This window comes from Elephantulus edwardii, unplaced genomic scaffold (assembly GCF_000299155.1).
Source record: "Elephantulus edwardii isolate Elephantulus edwardi_28Jun2011 unplaced genomic scaffold, EleEdw1.0 scaffold00089, whole genome shotgun sequence".
Classification (NCBI taxonomy): Eukaryota; Metazoa; Chordata; class Mammalia; order Macroscelidea; family Macroscelididae; genus Elephantulus; species Elephantulus edwardii.
Genome location: NW_006399839.1, coordinates 5865607 through 5883542, shown reverse-complemented (window position 1 = coordinate 5883542; position 17936 = coordinate 5865607). Strand labels below are relative to the sequence as shown.

At 47.6% G+C, this 17936-nt stretch overlaps 1 protein-coding gene across 1 annotated transcript in view; it reads left to right on the top strand.

Moving 5' to 3' along the window:
• The first annotated feature begins 1115 nt into the window (after window positions 1–1115).
• GCN1L1 (GCN1 general control of amino-acid synthesis 1-like 1 (yeast)) overlaps window positions 1116–17936 on the top strand; it is a 77628-nt gene continuing 60807 nt past the window's right edge. The window contains exons 1-7 of the mRNA XM_006890420.1: window positions 1116–1140; window positions 6630–6732; window positions 10696–10759; window positions 11211–11342; window positions 12124–12232; window positions 16850–16948; window positions 17043–17177. Coding sequence (XP_006890482.1) covers window positions 1123–1140; window positions 6630–6732; window positions 10696–10759; window positions 11211–11342; window positions 12124–12232; window positions 16850–16948; window positions 17043–17177 — 660 coding nt within the window. The 5' untranslated portion in view covers window positions 1116–1122. The remainder of the gene's footprint in view (window positions 1141–6629; window positions 6733–10695; window positions 10760–11210; window positions 11343–12123; window positions 12233–16849; window positions 16949–17042; window positions 17178–17936) is intronic.

Here is a 17936-nt window from a genome sequence, read left to right as displayed (position 1 = left end):
CTATGAGTCGCAAACGACTCGACGTCACATAACAACAGGCCACGAGAACCCCTTCTATTGTGGCATCGTCTACCACATCTACTGTTTGGGATTCCTCTACAAGCCTTAGGGAACAGGAACCTAGAATTGCTCTTACCAAGGTAATAAATAGTGGTTCAAAGCCCTCTAGACATTTCAAGACTGGCTTGGCATTCTGCTTCTGAAGGTTGACACTTGAGTCGTTTATGACTTGGCAGGAAAATGCTGCCTGATCCTGTGTCAATCAATGCCATCTTCAAGCCCGTATTTTTTTAATAGAAATTTCCAAGCATGATGTCCCTTTCCAAGCACTGACTCCTCCTAACACATCCATACTATGTGAGATGAAACTTCACCATCCTTGCCTCTAAGGAGCTTCACTTTGTCGTGGACAAGTTTGTTCTTTTGGCAGTCCATAGGATTTTCAGAACTCTTCTCTAACACAACAACTTAAAGGCATCAAGTCTTCTTGTCATCCTTAATCGTTGACCAGCTCTCAGATAGATGCCTGTGGGTTTCTGATAGTCTGCACAATTGGCAAAGGTCAAAGACTTGAAAACGCTGTTGGACAGAACACCATTGCCCGCGTGAAGTGTCCACGAGTAAGAATCGACTTGATGGCCATTGACAAGTGACTCCACAAACTTAGGACATTAGTTAAGTCTCCCGTTTAGCTACACCTAGACTTAAACTCTGTAGTCTTACACTTTCTCAATGATCGGTTGATTCAGGGAAAAAGTCCACGGGGGCCCTGGATGGACTTGAGGGAGGGCCCCACGTGGACGGGAAGCTGCGAGGCGGGTCTCATCGCGTTACAGATCCTCAAAAGACCCTCCTCTTGGAAGATCACCGGGGTTTGGGGGCGGCCCCGGGAAGGAGGTTCCGACAAGCCCCGGCGCGGACACAGGCCTTATCGACCCGGCCGCCGCACTCGAAGGCCCGGCTTGCCGGGGGTCCAGCTCGCAAGGGGCCCGGAGACGGCCGCCGCCCTCCCCGCACAGCACGACCGCCGCCAGCGAAAAGCCGGCACTGCGCCCTGCCGCGTGGGGCCGCGCCGTGACCCGGAAGCACTCCGGAAGCGGTTCCGGGGTCAGCGCCGGCAGGATGGCGGCCGACACGCAGGTGAGGCGGGTTTGCTACGGGGCCAACGCGGCTGGCTGGTGGTACCGGGCAGCGGCCGCTGGGCCGGGCCGTCTCTAACTTTCGTTCTCGGGGCGAGGGGCTGCGGCGGGCGGAGGCTTCGGAGGAAGCGGCCCGGGGCGGCCGAGAACCGGCCCCATACGGTGTCCGACTCGGCCCGGCCGCTGGCCAGGGCGGCGCTGACCGCCTCTGGGTTACGGGGTCAGTCAGGAGCTCCGGGTTGGACTTCGGCAGCTGGAGACCCGTGGGACCTTCTCCCAACCCTAGAGTTTCAGAGGTTCGCAGTCCGGGGTCTCCGCTCCATTTCCCCCAAATCTTCCCGCAGTTACACTCGCTACCTCCGCCGCATCTTTAACCTTTAAATTCAGCCAAAGATCCTCCAGCACCTACTCCGTGCATCGGCTTCTAGCTCAGCCTTTGCATGCAGAGAGAGTTGGTTTCAGGTCCAGCCGCTTCTGACTTTTGAGTCGCAGGGCAAGTGATTTAGTCTTTTCATCTGTAGAATGGGTTTAAACTAATACCAATCTTCCAGGGTAGTTGTGAAGTTCCGTGCGATAACAGAGGACTCAAGTAATTATATCTGGACGGATCTAGGTCCAGGATTAGGGAAAAGAATTGCCAATCCCCAGGAAGGGCTATTGTCTACCTGGTTGTGCAGGAACTGGCCCCTAAGGGGACCTTGCCCATCCAGGAAGGACTTGGGAAAGACCTTTTCCTCCCAGTCAAACAAGCTACAAACGTATAACTGTGAATGGATTTGAGGTGAGAGGACAATCTGAAAAGAAACATTTGCCCAGAAGACAACTTGGATTAATTGGAGAGTCTCAGTGTGGGGAGCCTGACTTTTTCTATAGAGAAGCAAGGGGTGGTTCAGTGGTGGAATTTCCCCCTTCCATACAAAAGGCATGGGTTTGATCCCCAGCAGCGCACCTGGTGTGACGCCATCACCTGTCTGCCGTTGGAGCCTTTCAAGATTTAGTCATTTTTCAGAGCAAGGGTTGATACTTTTTATCAAGTTAGTAACATGTAATCCTAGAGAGAAAAGTTTCCTAATGTGGTGGGTGGGGAGATATAGTTGCTCATTTATACTCAAGTGCTGAGGAGGAAAGGGTCACTTTTGAGGTAGGTAAGTGGTCCAATATGGCCACTTGATTAAAATGAAATGACATGATGAATTCCGTTTCACTAGCCCCATTTCAGTACACAGTAGCCTCATATGGCTACATTGTTGTTGCTTGCGACTCATAGCAACCCAACGTACAACAGCCCTAAACTCTGCTCTGTCCTGTGCCAATTGCACTGTCTCTGATACTCCCATCCTGATTACCCCAGTCACTGAATCAGTCCATCTCATAGAGGGCCTTCCCCTCCTGCAATGTCCCTCTACCCTACCAAGCATGATGTCCCTCTCCAAGGACCGATCCCTCCTTACAGCATGTCCAGAGTGTGTTAGAGCCTCAGGACCCTTTCCTCCAGGGAGCCGCCCAGTATAACCCTTTCCAGGATGAATCTGTTTGTTTTCCTAGCAGTCCATGATACCCTCAGTACTCTTCTCCAGCACCACAGCTCAAAGGCATCAATTCTCCTTCTATCCTCCTTAGTCACTGTCGAACTCTCTGATGCATAACAAGTGATAGCAAAAACCATGGCCTGTATCAGATGCACCTTAGTCTCCAGAGAGACACCATTGCTCTGGAGAGGTCCGTGACAGCATCTCAATCCCATCTCAATATGTCTTTTAATTTCCTGGCTACTGGTGCCGAGAGTGTTGACTGTGGAGTCAAGCAAACTAAAGCTGTGAACAATCTCAATCTCTTCACCATCCATCCTGAGGATGCCAGTTGGTTCAGTGGTGAGAATCTTTGTCTTCTTGACATTGAACCTCAATCCATATTGGAGGCTGCAGTCCTTGACCCTCTGCAGCAAGCGCTTCAGGTCCTCCTCAGCTTCAGCAAGCAGGGTTGTGTCGTCTGCGTAACACAGATTGTTGATAGATCTTTTTTTTTAAAAAAAATTTTATTATTTTTGTGTGAGTGTACCGTCAAATCAGATCTGACTGGTACAGGAAGAGATTGTCCCTCCTTCCCCGGCAGAGCATCTGGTGGATTCGAACTGTGTGCCTCTGGGATTGTAGTTGCAGCTCCTTACCACTAGACCACCAGAACTCCCCTGATAGATCTTAGGTTGTATGATCTATGTCATCTCAGAAAGTGAAATCGGACAGTGTCTGCTCTTGGAGGGAAGCCTGTGAACTCTGAAGCTGTCTGTGTCTCATCTTCCCAGCGGGTTTCTTCTCGGAAGGGTCTCAGACTCCATCTTGGTTTTTTCCTGACATTGTCTCAAGTGAGCAGAGTTCATTAAGGAAAAGGGCCTGACCCCTGAAGAGCTCTTTTCATCCTTGTGATAGAAAGGCTAGCCAGGAATGTCATACTGTCAGGAAGACAACTATGTGGTGGTTCTAGGTGGAGGGTGCATTGTATACATGCATCATTGTCCTCTCCCAAACCTAAATCAAACTGCTAAAACCAATTGCTGGAGACTCTTACTCTAGCAACCCCATAGGAAAGTATGGAGAATTTGCGTAGCTCTCTTTTCCGAACTTTTTGTTGTTGTTAGGTGCCATTGAGTTGAGTAGTGACCTGGTGAACAAACAGATCTGAACCCTGCCCTGTCCTGCGCTATCTTCATACTTCCTGACACACTAGCGTTCATTGAGGCAGTCACTGTGTCATTCTACCTGGTTAAGGGTCTCTCGGAAATAGGTTACCATATTTCTCTCCTGTGGCCTGTGGAGCTTGAATTGTTGATCTTTTATCACCACAAAGAGTAAAAGCCCCCAAACCAGAAACTAGCAGTTCATACAAGTCAATTAGAAATAAGAAAGTAAGGGAGCTCTGGTGGCCTAGTGGCAAGAAAGCTGCACTGCAATCCCAGAGGCACATGGTTTGAATCCACCAGATGCTCTGCCGGGGAAGGAGGGGCAATTTCCTCCTGTACCAGTCAGATCTGATTTGATGGCACACACACACAAAAATAATAAAATAAAAAGAAATAAGAAAGTCGCTAAGTGAGGCTATTCCTCGGAGAGGGACATCATGCTTTGAAAGATAGAGGATCCGTGAAGGAGAGGAAGAGCCCCAGTGAAATGGATTGACCTACAGTGGGTTCTAGTGTATCAGAGATGGTGAGGACCGCACAGGATTGGGTAGGGTTCAGGTCAGCTGTTCATAGGGTCGCTATGAGTCATACTCAACCTGATGGCACCCAATAATAATACAACAACCAAATGAACCTACCCGAGTGGTGCAAGAGGTTGCCCCTGGCCAACCTCATGTAATTCCTTGACTTTGACTTGTTTGAGGTATAGCTGTAGCTACAGGCATCTATAACTATAGATGCAAAAAGATACTTTAAAGCAGATTTACAAAGAAGACAAAATATTGGACATCATTTTATTTGTTGCTATTAGGAGCTCTGGAGATGTAATCCGGTGTGAGTTGCATTGCTAACCCAAAGGTACCCCTCGCTTGTGGTTCAAATCTGCTAGGAGCTCTGAGGGATAAAAATGGACAGTCTCTTCCCATGCAAATAAGAGCCTCATGCAAACCCAGGGATCAACAGAGTTGGTTCTGACTCAGTGGCAGTGAAATTTGTTTGTCTTGGTTTTGTTTGATAAGTAGATAGACAGTAGGACTCAGCATCAAAGAAAAACTAGGTTCTTTTTTTTATGTCTGCTTGAATTTTATTCCAGTATGGTCCACTTATGAAATACCTTAAAAAGAAAATGGCATTAATTATAATAATTATAATACCTTAGACTTAACCATTCTAGACAACTCTTCTATTTATGCATCCCAGTCCTGTTTACATTGTAGTTTGTAGACGACTCCCCTCGTGCACATTTGCTGGAATCTAATTATAGTCTCCTCTTTGGTTTTCTTCTCCATATGAAGGACAGCAGCCACATGGTGACTTGGATGGTGGTTGAAGCCAAGTTGTGTGTGCATGTCACTTTACAGATGACGTAGTTTCAGGTTTGGTTTCAGACATGCAGGTGCTATGATTGCTCCACTCTGAGAAGTGACTTCCCTGCTGGGAGGCTGTTCTTTCACCATCTGTGAAATGAGAATATTGATCCCTCCCCCTCAGCCATGTTCAATTAGGAGCTGACAATGCCTACAGTGAAGGAGCTCCGGGGCAAAGTGCATAATGTATTGAGTTGCTAACCTAAGGGTCAGCAGTTCGAATCCTCCAACTGCTCCAAGGGCAGTCTCCTCTCATAAAGATTTACTTCCTCAGAAAGCTCATGGGGGGGGGGTAACTGTGCATTTGAACTGACCTCAGGTGGAGGTCTTTGGAATGAGAGCGATTCCCTACATAGAGTATCTCATTTAATCTCCCTAACAGTCGGTGAGGTGTAGGTACTGTTATCTGTAACGTGTGCTAAATGAAGACACTGGAGCTCAAGGAGGTGACGTAGTGTCACTGACTTTCAGGTAATGCAGGTCAGGATTGGGATTCAGTCTCTTTGGTTTTTGCCTGTTAACCACTGTGTTAACTATCCCCTAATGGTCTCCCAAGAGGCAAAAATTCCCCTTGTTAGAGGTTAAAAGTACAACCCTAAAGCAGAAGATGTTTGGGTAATTTTGAAAGGATACATTCTATCTTTTTTTTTTTTTTAGGATACATTCTATCTTGACATAACAGTGTTGGGTTTTGCCTTTCCTGAGAATATGACAACTTCTGTCTGCTGTCTAGTCAGTTTTGCCTCCTGGCGTGTCTTTTTTTTTTTTAATACATTTTTTTAAATTTTATTTTTTTATCATTTTTGTGTACGTGTACCGTCAAATCAGATCTGACTGGTACAGGAGGAGATTACCCCTCCTTCCCCGGCAGAGCATCTAGTGGATTCGAACCGTGCACCTCTGGGATTGTAGTTGCAGCTTCTTGCCACTAGGCCACCAGAGTTCCCCTTCCTGGCGTGTCTTGGTTGTCTGTCTGTCCTTACCACTCCCTAATCAGATTTCTAGGCTTGTAAATCTTGATGGGAATCAAGACTGTTTCAAACTTCTATTAAAGTGGCTGGTGGATTTGAACCGCTTACCTTTTAGTTAGCAGTCCAGTGTGGAACTAGTTAAAGCAGTGATTCCCAAAAAGTATAATTTTGCCTCAAAAGACACTGGGCACTGTCTGGAGACGATTTTGGTTGTCCCCTCCAAGGAAACAGGGGAGGGTGGGGGGAGTGTGTGGATTTACTGGCATCTGGTGAATAAGGGCCAGACGGCTGCTAGCCACTTTCCAGTTCATATCACGGCCCTCTTGCTGAGGAACCTCAGGAGTTCTCATATGTCAGGAGTGTAGAGAAACCTTGGGTTGCAGAGAGGTCTTCTCTGAATCCTGCATCCCCCGCCCCTCCACTATTGCTCTGTTGTCTAATGATGGCCTTTTCTCTGTGGGTTTGCTTTTCACAGGTTTCTGAGACACTAAAGCGCTTTGCAGGGAAGGTGACGACAGCCAGCGTGAAGGAGCGGAGAGAAATCCTCAGTGAGCTGGGGAAATGCGTGGCTGGAAAAGGTAACCCAGAGACCATCCAACCTCACTTGTGTGCTCTTCAGATTGATGCCACCACTTTCTGTATTTGCTTGTTGTTTATTATATTGATTTGCACATTTGCTTGTTTTATTAATGTGTTGAAACATCCTTTCTCAAGGCTTCTGGGGATATTGGACAGTCTATCCATTTAGATACCAAAGCTTTTCACAGTCTGATTTCAGTGGAAATATTTCTAAAAGATGCTGGTTGTCTTTTGTGAGTCATTTACTGGATAAGTGGATGTTTTCTTTTTTTTTTATTGGCATGTTTTTGTTTACTTTTATTTCTGTGAAAGCCTTTTTTTAAAATTTTAATATAGTTTTTTTTATTATTAAATTTTATTAGTTTTAATGAACACTTACAGGGATTTTGGGTTTTCATTCCTTCGTTGCTGCACCATTCTCTCTACCCTCCTCCCCAGTTTGTTCTTCTTCCCGGCCATCCGAATGTCTGTTTTAATTGTCCAGTTGCCACAGTGCTTGTCAAAGTCAGTTCTGATTAATCTCCTTTGTCGGTGAGATATTTTCTTAATAACTCAGGCACTGTCTTTCCCAGTTTGTGTTTTGTGGACATCAGAAGATCCTTACAAGTCAGTGGTTAGTAAAAAGATCCTAAGGTGGGTGTGCTTGGGAGATGGCTCGCTTTCTAATTCCCTCGTGGAGAGTCACACGTGCCCCAGGAAGATACTAGGCTGTGGAGCAGTCTTTCATCCAGTGTTTTCCTGGGACCTCTTTTTTGTTCAGTAGCCGAGAACGTCCTGGGGAACACCTTGCGGGAAACGCTGAGCGAACATTGCTGTTTTGTGCTATTCTTGAAGGATTTGGTTTTTGAGCGTCTTTCTTGTATGCTGTTGTGTGCTGTCGAGTCAGAACTGACTGATAGCAGACCCTCCAGCAGGTTTTCAGAGGCAGTTAATTCGCAGGAGATTGCCCATCTGTCTCCTGTGGAACAACTGGTGGATTTGAACTGTGTGTTTTTGGGATTGCAGTGCAGCTTCTTACTACTAGGCCACCAAAACTCTACATAGCACTGCTTCTCAAAGGGTTGTCCTTAGACCAGCAGTATCCACCTCCCTTTAGAACTTTTGAGAGAGGTCAGTTCCCAGCTTTGCTCCAGACACTTTAGGATAGAGCCCAGTGCCTCTTTTTAGTAAGCCCTCAAGGTGAGTCATATGCTCCAACCGTATGTTCCTGTGGCCGTAGATGGCCCCTCCCTGTCTGTCAGCTTCTCACTGGTGAAGTCTTGGCCCCCTGCCCCTCTTTCCCCCTTGAATTCTAGCTGGCTGCTTCTGAGCTGCTGTGCCGGACAGCATCCCCATGCTCGTTAAAGTGGCATTGGGTGTGAGGCGCCCCACTGTGGGCAAGCTTCTGACAGGTTCTCCTGTGCATTAATGCTTTAATGTATGATTTTATGGAACTCTGAGAGGTCTTCCAGTCAGACAAGGCCACCAGGTGGCTCAGGTCCAGAGAGACAGGAGACTTGTCTGCACCTGGGGACTGGTGATGTGGGACTCTCCCTGCTCCAGGACTGCTGATCACTATGCTTTTTGTCCATTTGTTTGGAGGACAGGGGTGTTGGACCTGGGATTAGGTGGCGTTTGTGAAGCTCTAGGGTGATGTTACACCTCGCTTTCCCTGAAATTCTTCAGCTCAGGGTGAATTGAGTTTGTGAAGTGTTTGGCAGCTTTGATGGCCAGGTGACAGTGGAAAGCTGACTGACTCCGCCCTGCACAGAAATTATCATCTTCCTGTTTTCTTAGGTCAGAGTCTTGGTTGTTCCACATCACCTTTTGTTAGGATCCCAGCAGCCACGTGTGTTCATTGAAATGGGGTGATTGTTACATTGATGCTCTCCTCAGCCCTGCCTCCAGACAGTTGCCCGCTGGGGATCACGGGCACAGCACTCCTGTGTATCACCCTCCCAGCATCAGTCAGTGGGGATGGCCTGGGGTCAGCCACGGGCTGTGTGACCTGGCTCCAGTGACTTAGCCTCTCTGAGCATTTCTCCTGGCTTTGTATGTGCAGAAGGAAGTGTACCTTGTGCCCAGGATTGGTGTGAGGAGGGAAAGAGAGCGGTCGTGGCTGGTACTGCACACAGTGTTCTGCCATGGCAAGCTCCGAAGTCCTTTAGCTGCTGTTGTTACCATCCTCATAGCCACCGCATGTTTCTGACCCCAGTCACACTTCTCTTAATGACTGAAATTGCCCTAAGTCAAATGCAGAGATACAGCGGCCAGGGCTGTGGGGTGCTGCGTCCCCACACCCGCTGCCGGATTCATTTCTCTTCTGTCATCCCAGTGCCTCATGTCTGAGTCCATCTGCTCTCGGGCCTCACATTAGCTTGTCTTCTGTGGCAAATGATGTTCCCCCTCTCAGAAGCCTCTCCCCTTGTTGGCGTGCTTCAGTCTGGCGCAGACTGTCACAGGCGTTCCAGCCTTACTAAACGCTGTCCAGCAGCTTGTCCTTCACTCTGCGCTGCTGTGGTTTCCTGTGCTTCAGTTTCTTCATCTTAACATAGGGTCAGTGATGATAATCCCCTCACAGGACTGAAGTGAGACCAGGTGTGTGACATTCCCAGTGCGGGCCCGGCCACCATGTATGCATGCATCTAGTTTTGGATGCTGTAAGATCTGTAGCAGTGTTAAACCAGAAATGTCACAAGTGGGTGGTTGTAACAATCAGAAATTTTCTTCTGAGAGAAAGAAAATTTTTTTTTTCTGGGAGAAAGAAAAATCCTTATTGCTTGAGGCCTTAGTGGTCTTCCTGTGGTGTATCTGTCGCTGCTTAATCCTCAGTCCTAGTTTGCTCTTTTTTTAGAACTTAAAGGTGGCTGGTTTCAAACACTTCCTACACTGATACAGCCTTTTTCCCCGTAGCAAAACTCAAGCCCGGGTGGGATTACAGCCACAGGCATACAGGTGTCCTATTTTACAACACATACATTTGGGACATACCATTCAGTCCTTTGCAGGTGGTAATCTTTCTTCTCCCTTTCTTCCTCATCTGTCCTTAGTGGAACAGATACAAATACATTTTGGTCTATTGGTAAGAAGCTTTGCTGTCAACCTGAAGGCACGCTGTTCAAATCTACGAGCAGCTCCACAGGAGGAAGATGGGCAGTCACCTCCTGCTTTATTTACTGCCCTGAAAACCTGCTGGAGGGTCAGCTAGGAGTTGGTTCTGACTCAGTGATACACAACATCAACAACAACAACAACTTTCTCAAGAGAGCTCTGGTGGCCTTGTGGTTAAGGAATTGTGCCGCTAATCCAAAGTCAGGTGGCTCGAATCCTCAGCCGCAATTAGCAGAAAGACAAACATTCTCTCCTCCTCTGCAGTTTCCAGCTTCTGACACATAAGCCAGATAAACACACACACACACACACACACACACACACACCCGTGGTTCTCCCTGTTCGCCCTTCTTTTCCATTCTTCCGTAGCTTCCTAATTGTTAGGCCAAGTTCATGTCTTTTTAAAACCTTTAGAGACCACCCCAACTGCAGGTGCCCATTCCTTCTCTCGTTCCCTCTGTACTTTAACATTTGGTTGTATTTAAAGAGCTTTTCTGGCATGAAGAAAAGTGCTCATTCCACATGTGGACAGCTTGCCAGGTTGTTGCACACTGAACACTTGTGTAGCTGGTTTTGGGCCCAAGAAGCGGGGTAGTCCTGGCCCCCAGATCGCTCCCTCTGCAGCACTTTATAGTTTGAGCAGGTGTTTTGCCAGAGTGGCATTCAGTTACCAAATGCTGTTGCCTGGACCAGATGTTTTCCTGGAATCTTGAATTAATTTCTTTCTTTTGGCTGCTCTTCTCTCCTGTAAATTCAGTTTCATCTACACAGGAGCATGCAGTGGGCAGAGTGCATCTGGCAGAATGCCTGGCCCACTCAGAGGCTTGGGAAGCTGCTCTCCCTGACTTCCTCCATGTGCTACTTGGTTTCAGATTTGCCAGAGGGAGCGGTGAAGGGGCTCTGCAAGTTGTTCTGCTTGACCCTGCATCGCTACAGGTGAGTCTGTGCCTGAGGCCGGGACCAGAGCGTCTTACACAGAGAGGTGGGGTGGGGAGTGCCCCAGCACAGGCTTTGGACTGCCTGGTCCCCGCTCTGGGCTCCATCACAACCTTACTGTTGGAATTGGAGCATGTTACTTTGCCTTGGTGCCTCTGTTTTCTCATCTGTGGGATGGGGATGATGCTATGGTTTATCTCGCGGTGACATGCCTGGGACACGTGTGTCAAAGAACTGGGCCTGCTTGAAGGCCTGTCCTTAAGTACTCTTTGATTGTTGTCGCTGCCTTCCAAGCCTTAATGGCTTGTCCACCCTTACAACTCCTTCCTGGTGGAGATGGGTTGGTCTGGGTATTTACTGATCCTGTCATTAGTACTTCCATTTTTCCTGGGTCACCTAAGCCTTGCCTTCCCGAGTCCCACGTTCACTGTGCCCTTCACCCCACCCCTAGAGATGCAGCCTCCCGCAGGGCCCTGCAGGCAGCCATCCAGCAGTTGGCTGAGGCCCAGCCCGAAGCCACCGCCAAGAATCTCCTGCATTCTCTGCAGTCGGCTGGTCTTGGCTCCAAAGCAGGTGTTCCCAGGTGAGAGGGAAGAGGGTGCCCCCCCCCCCGGATGGGAGGCACGTGATCTTGGATGCTGGGAATAGAAGGGTCTCCCTCCCCTTCGCTCCTTGGAATGGGCCTTTGGCACCCTCTGAAGGGACGGAGGAGCCAGGAGTCAAGCTCAGAGGCAAGCGGTTTCTGAGGAACAAGGCTGAGGATCCACCAGGAGCAAAGCCAGATTGAGGAAAACTCCAGTGCCCACTAACCACTGAACAGAAGACACCGGGGTCATTAATAGTTGTAAGAAAGTAGACCTGGTCATGTAGGGCAGAATGTAATAGGGTGTTAACCTCTTGAAATCCACCAGCCACTCCACAGGAGAAAGATGTATCTGTTTCCTCCCATAGAGACTTAAAATCAGGTGAACGATCACTGTTAGTTGAACTCAAGTTGAGGCAGTGGGCTCGGGCTTTGATAATAGTACTGAGGAGCCCTGGTGGTACAGTGGTTAAGCATTTGGTAGCTAGCTGAAAATTCAGGGGTTCAAACGCCTGAGCCATCCTGCAGAGATTACATCCTTGGAAACACCACGGGGAATTTCTGATCTGTCATCTGGGTTCCATGAGCTGGAGTCGCCTCGGCAGCCATGGGTTGGTTTTGGAATAGTGCTGAGAGGTGGGAGTTGGGCTGAAGAGGCCTGAACTTGTCCTGAATTGTGGCAGATCATTTGTAGAGATCTGGTTTCAAATTCTCCCCGGCTGTGGGTCCTAGGTGGGTCACTGGCTGCTCCATTGCTTATCTACCCCGATTCCCTCCACAGTAAGAGCAGTGGCTCGGCTGCCTTGCTGGCCCTGTCCTGGACCTGCCTCCTGGTGCGCATTGCCTTTCCCTCAAAAGCCAAGAGGCAAGGAGACATCTGGAACAAACTGGTAGGTTCCCTGCATCTTTGGATGAGTGACAGCCGCTTTTCTGCACGGTCTGCACGTGTTTGAGCACTTCTGTGCCTGGGGCTCTTCTAGGAGCCAGGCCACAGGGCACTTGGAGCTGTCCCAGGCACGTGACTTTGGTGGCTGGGCATGCGTGTAATGCAGTAATATTTATGTATTGATTAAATACCTTGGAGAGTCTTCTAAGTGCCTGGTGGTGGGGACCGGGAATCCAGTGTTGAACAGGAGACCATGCCTTCATGGGAAATGCAGAGGTGTGGAGGCAGGTGTGAGGAAGATAGTGTGAAAGCGAGTAAGCCAGAAACACGTTCACATATGTCGGTTTGTTTCTGGTTTACGTTCCTTGCCCTATGTTTGCACTGCAGTGTGGAAGGGTCTAATGGAATGGCATTCCTGCTGTGTTTTGTCAGGAGTAAGTGCTCTCTGCCTACTCCTTCCGTATTCCTTGTGTTCTTTTTCCAAGTATCTACTAACCAAAGGTAGTTTAGTGGACCAGGTTTGGAGATTCTTTTTCCCCCCCTATAAAATGTTACTCTCTTGTTGATAATAAAGGGAGAAAACATAGGCCTGTTCACTGGTTTCTCCTTGTTGGGTACAGGAGATCGTATACTAAGTAGTATACTAAGAGTATACTAAGATTACTCTAAGATGACATTCTTAGAGTTCTGTACCCATTCTTGTCCTCCTTTTCTGAGTTGTTCTGTTTGTTGATGATTAACATACACTCATTGCTTCTTAAGCTTTCTATCTTGTCTTTTAAGTTGTTGCTGGCAGTTTGATCCCATATAGATGAGAACGTGCACCTGGATTCATGTCTGCTGCTTCACCTGGTTATTCCATCGTGATCCATTACTATAAGAGCTCGAGTTTGAGACTTAAAACCACTGTTGTTATGTTTTGTTGAGTCAACTATGACGCCTAGCAACCCTGTGAACAGCAGGGTGAACCTCAGCCTATCCTGCGCCATCCACATCGCCTCTGACATGCAGGAGCCAATTGCTGGGGTCACGTGTCAGTCCGTCTTGTTGAGGATTCTTCTCTGATCCTCCACCTCCCAGCATATGCTTTTTCCCCAAGGACTGGCCCATTTTGAGAGCGGGAAGATAATGAATGAAAATACAACTGTGTTTACTTTCTAAAAACAAACAAAACTTTATGAGCCTATGTGTGCAAATGTGGTTGGATGTTTCCTTAGCTTACATTCAACAGTGTATACTTGCAGATGGTTTTTTCCAAAGGAGTGCAGTGCTCATGGGTTATATGCTTTTAGTTTGTAAATGATTCCTGTTCCTTAGCTAAAAAAGTACACTTGGGATGATTGCAGTGTATGGTTTAAAGGCTGTTTAGGGCTATAGTCTTGGTTAGTCCTCCACTTTCATGTGGTCCAGTAAGTCCAGACTTTAAGAGTTTGTGTTTCAGTTCATCCCCCAACCCCCAGTTTTATCAGGATCCATCTATGTGGCCCTGATCAGGAGGATCAATCATGGCTCAACTTGGTTCTTCTATAATTCTTTCGGTCTTGGGTGGATGAGCTTGTGGTTGATGTACTTAATAAGTCTTGCAGATGAGTGCTTTTTTTGATCTTTGGTTTCTTTATCTTTTCTTTTCTCTGGACAAGTAACAACCAGAAATTGTATCTTAGATAACTGCTCAGAAGCTTCTCAGACCCCAGATAGTACTCACCAGACTAGAATGTAGAACAGAAGCTTTATAGAATTATGCTATCCCAGTTGACTGAGTTGTCCCACAGGAAATGGTTCTAAATAAAAAAATCTTCTTTACGATGGTTTCTACAGAGTAACCTTATTGGCCTGTCTTGAGTAATTCTGTATTACAGCGTGATGTGAGTTACTAACCATGTTTCCTAATAGATCACTTGCTTGTGGCTTAATGAACGTGAGAGGTCAGTTGGAAAGTAGGGTTTATGGGGGTAGAAGCATCAGGACTTTGTTGTTGTTGTTGTTAAGTGCCATTGAGTTGTAGATGGCTCATAGTGACCCTATGAACGAAAGACCTGGACACTTGTATAAATTTCATCGTTTTTCCACATGTATCGAGTTTCCGGGGGCAAGCTATTTCAGAAATGGATGCTGCTTCTGCTTCCAGCTTTGTTTTCGTGAGGGAGCTCCACCAAACACTGTCCACCATGGGTAACCGTTCTCGTATTTGATGCATCAGTGTCACAGTGTTCAGCATCACAGCAACCACGAGTTACCTCTGTACAACAAATGGACAGACCAGTGCTATACCACCTAGAAGAATGTTTGAACAAAGACAATTAAAACCAGGCCTGAGGGCCACAGATTAAAGTCACCCACCTTTCACTTGGTAGCATAACTTCCTATCCACCAGGCCCATCTGTGTCCTGAGTCTGGTGGGCTTTGGGTCTCTGAGTTGCTGGGTACTGTTCCAGAAACTGAGGAGGAAACAGTGAATGAGACAGGAGGTTAACAAACAGTAACACTGTGAATTTATATTGAGGAAAGTAGGGTGAGAGGGCCGAGGGTGGTGGAGAAAGGCCTCTCTGTGGAGAGACCTCGAAGGAATGAATGAAGATGCAATGGCCAGATCAAAGACTGGGACATTTCAGGAAGGGGGCATAGCCTTACTATTCTGGTCTAGTATAAGTGAGCTTAGTAAATGATTTAAATTGCAGGGAATTTTTAAAAAAATGTTTTCAGAATTCAGTAGGTCTAGAGAGTTATACTAGTATTCCTCCCTCTTCTGTCCCCCAGACACCGTCTTCCTTGCTGTTACTGGTTTTTGTGTATCCTTCCAGATACATGCTACACATCTACCACAGCATTTAAAAAATAATACTACTTCAGTATCTTTAAGATGAAAATTTACACAGCAAATTAGATTCCCATTTAACAGTTTTTAATACAGATTATCCACTGATTCTTGTTACATTTTCCATAATGTATCACATTTTTAAAAAAACAAACCCACAACTACTTAAATATTGTATACATTTTTCTGCCTTCTTATTTTTTTTCTTCTTTTTTAATTATCCAATTTTTTAATTCATTCCAGAGTAGAATATAAAGAATGTCTCCTCATCATTTATCAGTTACTTGTCTTTTGGGTGCATGTGCCCAGTAGGGTAATCAGCCTTCTGTCACTGTCCGGTTATGTTGTTTACAGTCTTTATTGTTACCAGAAGCACTGCAGCAGATCATTCACTGTACGTGTGCTATGCTGTATGTACACTTCATGTGAATTCAGCAGCCCTCTTCAGTTGAGCCTTTCTCTTTCCTCGAGGCGGCATTCACACCAGTGTCCTTGGGTGTTGGTTGCTTTTAGCCTTGCTGAGGTTTTTTTAGTTGAGCATCTACCACGTGCCTCCCCTTTCCACACAGGCTGGGCTCCTGATTCGGTCTTCACTTCCACGACCATAGTACCTGCTGTTTAATTGGTGCCCAATAAATATGTGTGCAGAAAACACAGAAGATAATGCAAAACAGGGCCCTTGTTCTTTGCACAGCGCTTCTCTGAAATTATAGAGCCACTTGTGTGTTATTTAACACCTTTGATCCTCTGTGAACTGACTGTACCCATTAAACTCACTGCCATCGAGTCAGGGCAAACTCACAGCAGCCTTCCATCGGGTTCCTGAAGCTGCATGTCTTTCTGAAAAGAGACCTCTTTCTCCCAGGGGACAGCTGGTGGATTTGAACTGCTAAACTTTTGGATAGCAGTGTAATATGCAACATACTACATCCCCCAGTCAGTGTTCCTTGTGTACTCAGCTGTCACTCACTCATTGCTGTCCAGTTGGAACAACTCGTAGTTGACCCTCCAACAGGCTTTCAGAGCCTTTTCATAGGTTTTCATGGGAGAAGATTGCCCATCTTTTTCCCATGGAGCAACTGGTAGATTCAAACCACCTGCCTTCAGGTTGACAGCACAACTCCTTACCCACCAGGCCACCAGAGCTCCCTGGAATGACTATGTTCCTTTTGTCAGGTATGTTGAGTCAGAACCAACCTATAGCTGACCTGTCAGCAAGTCTTCAGAGACAGTGAATCACGTGGGAGTTGACTGCCTCTCTTTGTCCCACAGAGAACTGGTGGATTCGAACCCCATACCTTTGTGTTGGCAGCACCGTTCCTTACCACTAAGCTCCCTGGACTGACTTTAAGGTGCTTAAAATGAGGGTGTACATGTACATCTCATTTCCCAGAGCTTCATAGTAGGTACTCAACATGTATTTATTAGATAATTAGAAGTGTTAGTGAGTTCTGGTAGCTTAGCGGTAAGGAGTTGCTCTGCCAGCCCAAAGGCTTATGGTTTGAATCTGCCGACTTTGCTGCAGGAGGACATTGGGCAGTTTCCTCATGTGTGATTAACTGCCTCTTAAAACCCACTGGAGGGTCTGCTATGAGACAGTTCTGACTTGATACTACTTAACAATAAGTATTGGAGTGAAAGAATGTCATTAGAAGACAGGGCTCACCGTGAGGCCTTGAAGATGTGGGAGAGGCCTCATGAAGCTCAGCATGGTTCTGGAGGCTGGAGGAGGATCTGGGGCCAGCTATGAGAGGCCACAGGCCCCTCTGTTTTCCGCCCTGACCTTCACCTTTCTGGTCCTGCCAGGTGGAGGTGCAGTGTCTGCTGCTGCTCGAGGTGCTGGGCGGCTCCCACAGGCATGCTGTGGACGGTGCTGTGAAGAAGCTCACCAGGCTATGGAAAGAGGTGACGGGAGCCGGCGGGGGTCAGTGGGCACTGCTGTCTGTGTGCTGCGTCCCCGCTACCACCTAAGACCCCTGCTTCCCGCTTTCCTCTGCAGAACTCCGGGCTGGTGGAGCAGTACTTGTCGGCCATTCTCACCCTGGAGCCCAACCAGAACTACGCAGGCATGCTGGGGCTGCTGGTGCAGTTCTGCACCAACCACAAGGAGGTGGATGTGGTTAACCAGCACAAGGCAAGTGCGAAAGGGTGGCTGTGACCTCGCTTAGGGGAGGCATGAGCTTGTGCTGTGTTCTGGCAGCCACAGCTCCTTACCTGATCTAGTTTTCTCACGGGAGTGGCTTACTGAGACCACTGCCTGCCACCTTGATATGTGAAGATTGGGAGGTTTGACAGTTTCCCTTCCAGTTCTGGCTGGACATAGTTCCTGGGGTGCTGGTCTGCTCATGATGTAGCCATTCATTCGCCCACAGCTGAGTGGTTCCTAGGTGCCAAAGCTCTGTGCCTGGGTGTTGGGTGTGCTACAGTGAGCATGGGCCTTGTGACCCCTGCTCTTATGCACCTTGGGCCCAAGGATAGAGACCCACATTAGACAGTCACCTGATTGATTAGAACCGTGATTGTGAAGGAAAAGTGCAGGAGCTATGGGTCAGAGATTGATCTGTAATGAAAGGACTTAAGGGTAAATGAATAGGGAGTCCCTGGCTGGGTTGGAGAAATATGCTTAACAACTAACTGAAAGGTCGTCAGTTCAAACCTGCCCAGAGAACCACAGAAGAAAGACCTGGCGATCTGCAGCTAAGAGAGTAGCCTTGAAAATCCTGCAGGTGGTACCACTCTACATACACTGGGTGGCCATTGATTGGACTGTAATGGTGAATGGGGGCGTCAACAAGGTTAGAAGGAGGAAGGGCCTGTCAAGCTTAGATAGCTGCCCTTGGGAAGGAACGGAGGGGAGATGAGTGGGGCTGAGTGACGTGGTGGGTTCAAAGGT